The sequence below is a fragment of the Silurus aristotelis genome, assembly GCF_946808225.1.
Source record: "Silurus aristotelis genome assembly, chromosome: 20".
NCBI lineage: Eukaryota > Metazoa > Chordata > Actinopteri > Siluriformes > Siluridae > Silurus > Silurus aristotelis.
The window spans coordinates 13,457,424-13,468,102 of NC_139593.1; the positions used below are offsets into that span (position 1 = coordinate 13,457,424).

The 10,679-nt window shown below is 36.6% G+C and overlaps 1 protein-coding gene across 1 annotated transcript; it reads left to right on the forward strand.

Annotated features, from left to right (window-relative positions):
* Nucleotides 1-1,645: 1,645 nt before the first annotated feature.
* On the forward strand, nt 1,646-5,108 carry LOC310715791 (ras-related protein Rab-20-like). The gene is made up of 2 exons (XM_083522492.1): nt 1,646-2,145; nt 3,800-5,108. Exons 1-2 carry the CDS (start codon nt 1,956-1,958, stop codon nt 4,327-4,329), a joined length of 720 nt encoding a protein of 239 aa, XP_083378618.1. The 5' UTR covers nt 1,646-1,955; the 3' UTR covers nt 4,330-5,108.
* Nucleotides 5,109-10,679: the final 5,571 nt, after the last annotated feature.

Genomic DNA, 10,679 nt, shown 5'->3' on the forward strand with positions numbered 1-10,679 from the left:
TTCTTCTCTCCAACCCAAGGCCATTCTGTTTATAGAAAAGAAGTGCACAGCTAAACAGAACTATTTTACCCAGGGGTGGTGCTAATTTCAGCGCCAGAAATATATCAACATAAGTGAAAAACTGATGTTCTTTGATGTAATTTTGGAATGAAAATGATTATTTATAGGTCTAGAAATACAGATAGAAGACTAAAATACAGCTGAGACTGGTATGTGAATAATGTGGTGTTCTCACCAGAATCTGGCTCAGTGTGAATGCAAACCATCAGTTCTGGCAGTTTTATTTCTTTTAAATCACGCTTAAGTATAATATTCACCAATAAGGACGGTATAGAACAAGAGAAAACTCAACGGACAACTACGTATACGGTACGTGCGATGGAAAAATTCAAATCTGTTTACAGACAGAAAACGTACCCTATTGACCTCAAGCTTATTTTGAAGAATGTTTATGTTCTGCACAAACCCATATCTAAAGGAACATGATGGAAGTCAAATTTATTGATTAAGTTTATCATTAGAATATAATCTAAAGTATATAGAATTATATAGAAACCAAGAATTTAAAAAAATATATATTAAATGATGATGATTGTATTATATTATTAGTAATACCATTAGTATTAGGCTAGTAGTAGAAGCATAATCTGGGGCTAACTAGTGTTTTACATCTAAAAGTTACAATGATAAGGAGGCAAGAAAATAAAGAGTAAGAAAGATTATTATTTTCTCACAAGTAAAGTTCACTTTAACTTTAGGTTTGTGTATATAGCCCTGTACTTTAAGCAACAAATTAAGCTTCGTCTGGATATAAGTGCAACCAAGAGCAGCACATGTTTCTAAGCTTATTAATAACATTTTAACATATTCCCACCTAAAGATAACATTGCCATCAGTGCAAGTGATTTAATGCTGCTGCTACTTCGAGCGGAAGTTACATCCATAATAATTTTTACAGCAGCACCTTCTGAAAACAGGTGGTCATACGTCATAGTAGTTTTAGATCAGACGTGGGCGGGGCTTATACAGTAGTACAGTGTATATTCGTTGTTGCAGTACATAATACGCTTAGACGTCTTTTATCAGGTAGGATCTATTGTACATAGAGTTTTATTGTATCAAAAATCTCTTTAATTGGCTTAATGTATTTTATTTATAATTGTTTTTTTGTGGGATATAATTGCTTTTTTCACCGTTTCTAGAGCCACACTGAGGTGAGGTTTAAATTAAGGTTATAAATTAATATCGTCAGTTTTCGGTTTTAGTTCCATTAGATTTTTTCACTCATGCCTCCACGAAGAAACAAGGAAAATACTAATTTTTTTTTTGTATTTTGGTTCTGTAGTATAAAAAAAAACAAAAAAAATCCCCAGACTTTTTCATTTTTTAAATTCTCTTTCTATTATGAAAATGTAATGACCAGAAGTTGCATATTGACATTGACATTTATATTCATATGATCGCAATAACTCAACTCATCTCAACCCAACTCAAATTTGACAGTTTCTCTGGATATTTGGCTTGTGCAATTCAGGGTTAAACACATTTCACCGCTACATGCACTTGCTAAGATTTCAAACGAGGCCGAATATCAAGGTCTACAATTGCGTCACACGGTGTGTTTTTGTGTCATGTGTGAATCTTCAGATCTTCGTGACTACAAACACGCGTGCTTTCCCCCTCTCTCAAGCGCGTGCATTTTCACCGCCAATTTCCGGTGTCGTAATTTATTCGTCGGGGGGGGGAAAGAAAAAGTTTGTGCGAGTGAAAACAGTGTAACTTCTCTCTCTGACAACTGCCGTGGTGTTTCATTACCAAGCAGTCTGTGGAAGATCTGCCACAAGCAGGAGACCACCCGGACCAAAGTTTGACGGGACCTGATTTATCATTTTCTTTTTTCTAGATCAAACACAAACTAAATTCCCACAATTTTTACGTCATAAAACGCTGCCTCGATGCCCGCGGCCAGGAAAACGAGAAAGCCAGATATTAAAGTTGTCATTCTGGGAGACATGAACGTCGGAAAGACGTCTCTTCTCCACAGATACACGGAGAAGAGCTTTAAAGACACTTTGAGCACAGTTGGAGGAGCTTTCTTCCTCAAGCAGTGGGGACCTTACAACATCTCCATCTGGGACACTGCAGGTGGGTTCACTAATCCCTGGTTTAGGATTTCTGGATGTACCTGTAGCATTTAGTCTGTGTGTGGGGTGAGATGATCATTCAAAGCTTGAAGATATTTTTTCTCCAAGAAAATTCATTTTCACTGAGCATGTGATCCACATGCATCAACACAGCAGAATAGATATTAAAGGAACAGTAAAAAATAATACAAATAATAATAAAAGTTTTTTTTTTCTGTTGAAATGTAAATTGGAATTAATTTTAGTGTTAAAAAAAATTGGTCAGAATATGCATTTGTTCGTTTGTTTGTTTACTGACATTTTTGTCTGCTTGCTTATTTATTAGAATTGAATGGTCAGTGTGTTTAAGGGTAATATTATAGTAAATGATAAAATCCGTCTTGTGTTTTTTTATTAATAGTGAGGTTTTCTGCAAACATTTGTACTTTGCTGATTTCCGTTCATGACCAAGTAGCTCTTACGTAAATATTTTTAATTGTATGTTTTTTCATGTATAACGTGCCTACAGCTCTTTATATAATACATTGTTATTTCTGATACAAAATGTGACTTATAATCAACTTGGGTGGAGGTTCCTTAAACAGGCAGCATTTTCAGACTGTATTTTAAGTACTTACGATTTCTTTTTCCCAATTATAATATCATAAATGTGATTCTGTAATGGGGTCTGTTAAAACAAACCGGTCCTTTTTATTTGTATTTTTTCAACGCAGAATTTCTAGCTGAATGAGGGTTTTCATGTCTGTACTTTTCTTTGTTGCACACTTAAAAAAAGAACCTAGGAAATTTTGCCTTTCACCAAAAGCATTTCCTTCCCAGTACATAGCATGACTGAGCAAATTATGCAATGACGGAGTTCTCAGAGGTTCATGAGATTTAACTTTCACATGTCCATAAGGGGAACTCGTTGTAAACTTAACATGAGTTTTTCTAGTGTTACTACTTTAATAAACCAATACTCTAAGAGCATAAAATGCAACAGTCAATACCATATCTTTAATGTCAGTGTAAAATCTGTAACCAACAAAGTCTACAAAATGTACAAATGCCCAACTTCATTTCCGAGTTCTTATTTCAATGCATAAGTTCAAGCTGTGAAAGTGAACAGTGAGATGAGATAAGACGTGAAAAAACGACTGTGGTTTCTGTGAAAGTTTAATTGATCTTACATTTCATGTACTATCTGATCAGCAGTGTTAGGACTCCTTATATCCGATTTTCGCTACTGACTGAAGTCTTATTTGAAACTAATATTTATAATAATGTATATATCTTATTTTCCTGTCAGTTTAATGAACCCATTAATTATATTAGGCAGAAAACTAAACTAAACCTCTGTAACCCAGTAAAGACGGATTTAAATGTTTGCTATATTTTATGTTGGAAGATTTTGGAAATATTAAGCTGAATGGGTGGAAAATAACAAGGGATGTGGAGATGGTTGTGTTTATCTGGGGAGAGTATTAAATGACCTTAGCATTCAAACAGGATTGAAGGATCTAAAATTCATATTTGTTTGCATGAAGAAAAAGTCTAATGTACAATGAATGTCCTCAGGATGTTTATTAGTTAGACAAGTACATATTTCTGAGATCTGAGATTTTGTAATTGTGTTGTTTGTTTATTAACTGATGTCTATTCCATCAAACGTTCAGGTCGGGAGCAATTTCATGGTCTGGGCTCCATGTACTGCCGTGGTGCAGCGGCCATCATCCTGACATATGACGTGACCAGTTGGCAGAGCCTGGTGCAGCTTGAGGAACGGTTCCTGTCACTCACCGACTCGGCCAACAGAGACTGTGTTTTCGCTGTCGTAGGCAATAAGGCTGACTTGACCGACCCATGGTTCCAGGTTCCGAACACAGAGGACACCCCAGCAGGCCCCACACCCCCAGAGACGCCCACTGTCTACAAGCAGGTGGCACGGGAGGATGCTATGGCGCTCTACAACCGGATAATTCGCTACAAAGCCTTTGAAACACACACATTTCCACGTGCTGAGGATATGTGTTTCGAGACAAGCGCAAAGACTGGCTATAACGTCGATGCACTGTTTGAGACGCTATTTGACCTGCTGCTACCTTCCATCATGAGAAAACAGGCACAAGCAACGACAGAATCGGCTACTGTTTGTTTGGAGGACTGTCAGAATGAAGGGAAAATTAAAAGTGAATGTTGTGTGTGAAGAACAGGGATGCTAGACACTTTTTTTCCCCCCAGTCATTAAGGTTTCTATGAATAATTTACAGTAGTTAACCAAAGCGACAACTTTTTCAATAAATCTCAGACATATTGCCACTAAGGAGTGACAAAATGTTTTTAAGGTTTTAACCATACCCTCAGCTGCTCTGTCATGATTTTCAACCGTGGCCAAAATTGGAGTCATTGCATGAGAACCATGGCAACGTATTTCAGTCCTGCATCCGGTGTCAGTGAAAGAGGTTTATGTTTTTATTGAAATGGATCGCTTTTTCTGACACCTTTGCTATAGATATTTGAGTTTTTGGAAAAGTGCAATTGACATTGTTGCCATTCCTGGACTTAAATAAGACTGCTGACCTCTGATCAGCCTGTAAGCGTGACATGTTTCTAACAGGCTGATCATTCATGGATCTTTCATGTTGCTGTCGTTTGTGCTAAAACAAATCAAAGTTAGCAATATGCACTGATAATTTTGTTCTTGACTCACACAACCTCGGACAATCATACTCAGCGTGGCACTTATAGGCTTGTATATGTGCATAACAAACTGTATACAAATCTCTTTTCCTCTTTAACATTCATATAAATCACTAAATCTCGGTTTTATGGCCTTTAACATTCATATACATCACTAAATCTCGGTTTTATGGCATTTTATTTAATGAATTGTAACTGCACTTTGAAAACAATTTATAGGATTTTACATATTTGTAAACTTATTGTATTATAAAGTAAAATAAAGGCTGGTTAAATTATCTTTTACTTAATTTGGACTTCGTCTATTGCAGAGGTGGGAAGTAACGGAGTACAAATACTTCGTTACTGTACTTAAGTAGATTTTTCTGGTATCAGTACTTTACTCCACTATTTATTTTTCAGACAACTCTTTACTTTTACTCATTACATTTTTACACAAATATCTGTACTTTTTACTTCTTACATTTTCAAAACCTGCTCGTTACTTTAGTTTTAATCCACTGATTTGGTGAAATATAATTTTTTTATTTTCACTGCGCACCGATTTCAGCCGAACAACCGATTTCCTGTAACTGCGCGTTCAATCCACTGGTGTATAAAGTACGGACTCTCACTCACCACAGAAGGCAGTAAGAAGTTTGGGGTTAACGTGGATGAGACAGAGGTCAAAATTCAAATTATTTTAAACGGCCCAAAAATTTTTCCTTTCTTTACTTAGATATAAAATAAATAAATTAACTCCAGATAAAAATATTTTTAATCAGTAAACTTTTTTTTTTGTTTCTGAGTCTCAAATCAAACACCAAATCCGCCATGTTTTACACAATTTACCCTCTGGGTGGCGTTTTGTGCGTTTTTCCCTCATAATGGCGACACAAACTTAAATTACTGTCTTTATTTAATTGTATATATATAAAAGCTTCCTGACTTGACTTGAAGAGGTGCATTTTCTCCTGTATCACCTCATTAACTGTCCGTGTGGAAACATAGCAAAGGCTCTTAATGATGTCCACACGTCTCTGCACTGATATAGCCTTTATATTTAATCACTGTACATATGCTTACATATATATCACATGCTGTTAATATGATACATGTTTAACACCTCCAAGCTGCCAGTTTTGGGCACCTGAGCAAGCACTTAACTCACTACTGCTCATTTAGTAAATGAGATCATTAAGAGTCGCTCGGGATAAACACTTCCAACATGAAGTGGCTATATCTCGCTATCATTGTCTCTCTATTTTCTCTATCTAATTGTCTCTGTGTCTCTTTTAGTAAAAGTCTCTGTCTCACTGTAAATGTCTCTCTCTTGCTGTCTCTCTATTTGTTTCTCACTCTTTCTAAAGCTGTGTCTGTGTCTCTTTGTCTTTGTCTCTGTCTTTCCTGCTTATTTACATGTCTAACAAAGTTTTGAAGTAATGCCATTAGTGATCTATTATGAAAGACTTTCCTGGTTCGATTCTTACCTCTAAATTCATATTGAACATTATAGGAAGTTTTTAAAAACAGAACAATAAAAGATCATTAAAATTAGTTGCTGGTAAATCATGGTATATCAGTGGTGCAGCTGTTGGAGATGTGGTTCTTGTACCTAAGTCACTTCTCATAGACTTCGAGTTACTGAGAGAATGTACAGGAAGGAGAAGTTTTGACCCTCTACCATCATGATCTAAGAGAAAACACTGGTCTCCTAACTATAGAAAAGCCAAGAGTCCAATAAGCAAAGGCTTGTTTGCCTCTCCTGTGTTGGTGTAATGGTCAGTGAAGTGGTCGCTGCTATCTGACTCACCTGGTTTGATTCCTACTCCTTAGCTTTCCTTTAAATTGTTTAAAAAGTTTTTAAAAAGAACCAAAAAAGGTCCTAAAAATCAGGTCCTTGCAGGAAGTCCTGTGGCTCAATTGGAAGAGCTTTACCTCGGGGTTGAGAGGTTGCCGGTTCAAACCCCGGCCACGGCTCAAAGTTAAGAGTGTGGAAGGTTCCGGTGGCCGTAGTAAGGAAGGTGTCAGAAATGGCTGCGTGGAAGGTTGGATGTGGTTTCGGAGGGCGTATCCTGAAGCAGGGGGGCAATATCCGGGCATCTGCCCCCCCGGCGTCTGAGAAGCTGAAAACAGGGGGTTATGAAGCAAAAACGTTCAAAAAAGTAACGACTTAGTTTTGGATATATAGGGAAAAATTCTGCCAAAAACCTATCACCCTCACTTTTTCTGAGGCTGTGAAGAAGCTAGTATTCACAGCCTTTGTTTACAGTCAACTACCTCATTGCCCACAAGACACTACTTTCCACACAGCTTACCCAGTGTGGGGACAAGCCAGATTCAAACCAGCAACCTCTGAGCTCAGAGGCAAAGCTTTTATCACAAAGCCATCAAGTCCCACAACGCACCTTCTTTTTTTGGGGGGGTTTATCGTTTGTTTCATGCTTCAAAGCAAGAAATTCAGACCAGACAGAAACACAGAAAGCAGGATTCGAACCCTGAACCCCACCAACAGCGAAATACCAGTCTTAACCCACTGAACCATCGGGAAGGACCAGCTGTGACAATTGTTTAGAGCAGGTCTATCTTTTCTTTCAAACCATCAACACAAGAATATAATGCTAAAGACAGACATAGGAAGCAAACCCATAACGTGACTAGTAGGTACAAAGCAGGATTCGAACCCTGATTCACACCATTAGCAAGGCACCAGCATTAACCCACTAAGCCATCAGAAAAAAACATGATGTGACGCTTGATTAGAGCAGGTCTATCATTCTTTTCAAACCATCAACGCAAGAATTTAACGGTAAAGAAAGATGTAGGAAGCGAATACAGATGTAAGTAGCACAAGTTGAACCCACATTGTAAATAACAGGAAGAAAGCAGGATTCACACCATGAACCCCACTACCAGTGAGATACCAACCTTAACCCATTGAACCATTGGTGAGGACAGGCTACGAAGCTTATTTAGAGCAGGTCTATCTTTCTTTTCAACCCATTAAAAACAAAAATATATTGCTAAAGAAAGATGGAGGAAGTGAATCCTGATCGTGACTGGCAGGCAGAAAGCAGGATTCGAACCCTGAACCCCACCAAAAGCAAGAAACCTGATTTAACCCACTGAACCATCAGGGAAGACAGGCCAGGATGGTTGTTTAGAGCAGGTCTATCTACCTTTAAACCATCAACACAAGAATATAAAGCTAAAGAAAGATTTAGGAAGCAGGAACATAAACTACATCGCAACTAGCAGGCAGAAAGCAGGATTCAAACCCTGATCCTCACCATCAGCGATGTACCAGCCTTAACCCACTGAACCATGGAAGCGATCAGACGGGGAAGCATGTTTAGATGAGGCACAAGCCTTAAACCACTGAGCGGCCGCTGCTGAAAAGCATGTGTGCTTTTTGGAGGGTTCATACTTTGTTTCATGCCAGCGCAGTAAGAAAGAAGGCATGTAGGACTGGCTTTGAAACCTTATCACCAGCGTGGACTATATTAAGGACCATGTTCAGGCACAAGCCTTAACCCACTGAGCTACCACTGAAGTGCCGTTTTTTTGGTGAAATTATCTTTCATTAAAGACCATGAAATCAAGAAATTAATTCAACACAGAAAGGACAGAATTGAAATGTTTTCAGAGTGGTCAAGGTCCAGAAGTTTTATTTAGCAACACAGCAACCAGCTCGACCAGGAATCAAACTCATCCTTGTACATTAACCCACTAGGCTATCACATCCATCCATCCATCCATCCATCCATCTATCTATCTATCTATCTATCTATCTATCTATCTATCTATCTATCTATCTATCTATCTATCTATCTATCTATCTATCTATCTATCTATCTATCTATCTATCTATCTATCTATCATGATGTGAGGTCCAGTTAACAGCTAAAACAGGTAAAAGTAATAACTACTTTTTACTTATGTACATGTCAGAGCCAAAACTTCTTTATTTTCACTTAAGTAAAAAAGTTTAATCAGTACTTCAAATTTTACCCGAGTATTTTAAAACATGACTATCTGTACTTCTACTTAAGTAAAGGATGTGTGTACTTTTGCCACCTCTGGTCTATTGTGTTTAAATCGTGTGTGTGTGTGTGTGTGTGTGTTTCTCATTTAATTTGGGACATGAATGTTTTCACACACTGCAGTTTGTTATTCCTCCACTAGAGGTCATTAAAACGGCATGAAGAGAATTTTGAAGCATTTTTAGAATTATAAAGCATAATATACTACCATACTCACTATTATATGAAACATTTTGGCCCTCAGTAGGTACTAGTACCTTCCCTGCAATTATTTCATCATCATTATTCAATCAGCAACCTATTTATTCCTGTTTAAATATAGGATATAGACGTAAATCTGAAGTAAAACAATTCCAAATGTGTGGTGGTGTTTTTTTAAAGTTACGGATCCATGATAATCTATGCACATTTATGTAAAAAAGAAAAACAGCAGCAGATGTAAAAAGAAACATTAAAGCTGTGATGATAATACTGCAATACAACAGTCAGTGGCATCAAGAAATATAGAGGCCATAGCATAAAATGCAAACTACTCATCAGCAGTAAGAATTAAACAAAGATTGTAATTTGACAAAATACAGAGATTAGCCATAAGAGCTTGAACGGAGAGAGGAACTGGTTTTAAACTGGCCAAGTCAATCATTAGAGAAAAGGGGACTGAATGGAGAATCCCACAAAACAAACAAACATGCAGTATCTGAGATCAAAAGGTGACATCTCTGGATTGCCAGCTTGATGGAGTTAATGCAAGCAAAGGAGATGCATCCAAATAGTGTTACTTTCTTTAATACTAACCACACCTATTGTTCAGTTTGTCTAAATGTTCAGTGATCTGCCACCTAAGGTGACATTTGCTAAGTTGTTTAACGTCTGGATGTAAAAATCAGGAAGTAAAAACAGATTCTGATTTACTGTCTTTAAAGCCAAAAGTTTTAAACATAATGGTGACATTTTTAAGGGAAAACCAACATAAAGCTTTTTAGTAAGCTGTTTAGGGTATGGGAGTCAGCCATAACGCCAGCTCAAGTTGCAAAATGGTGCAGTATATACTGGTAATAGTAACATTTGAAGTGTCCCCATCCTCTCAGTTAACATCCTTACCTTTTTTATTCTTGCCTTCAGTGTATTTCATGGTATAAGCAGGTTGTTTAGTCTAAAACATAAGATGGTCAGAACTCTAACCAAAGTTCTCTCTCATATTTACAATTCTCCAGTAACTCTCCATAACACACAGTTAAAGACTGTTTAAATCACACTTGTGCTACTACTTCCTTCAACATTAAATATCTTTTTTGAGATAACAGATATGTACGTTTTGTTTATTTAAAAATCAACATTAAATATCTTTTTTGAGATAACAGATATGTACGTTTTGTTTATTTAAAAATCAACATTAAATATCTTTTTTGAGATAACAGATATGTACGTTTTGTTTATTTAAAAATCAACATTAAATATCTTTTTTGAGATAGCAGATATGTACGTTTTGTTTATTTAAAAATAAACATTAAATCTCTTTTTTGAGATAACAGATATGTACATTTTGTTCATTTAAAAATAAACATTAAATATCTTTTTTGAGATAACATATGTACGTTTTGTTTATTTAAAAATCTGAGATATAATAATTCTCAGAATAGAAATGAACAAATAAATCGAATGTGATGAAATTGTATATAGTTTTGAGATACATTATTGCTTTAAAAAAAAAAAGGCTCTTGGAAAGTGAACCATGTCCTCAAATGTGCAAATGTATAACTTCTTATGAGAATTTATTTCATGCAATATCTGAGACGCTTCCACAAATGGCCACTAGGGTGTGATGCTGGTCTCT

Bases quoted from the DNA above. Each gene is read 5' to 3' on its own strand.
- LOC310715791 (XM_083522492.1), top strand. From the start codon at position 1,956: ATGCCCGCGGCCAGGAAAACGAGAAAGCCAGATATTAAAGTTGTCATT. The intron at 2,146-3,799 runs GTGGGTTCACTA...TCAAACGTTCAG, and splicing joins CTCCATCTGGGACACTGCAG to GTCGGGAGCAATTTCATGGT.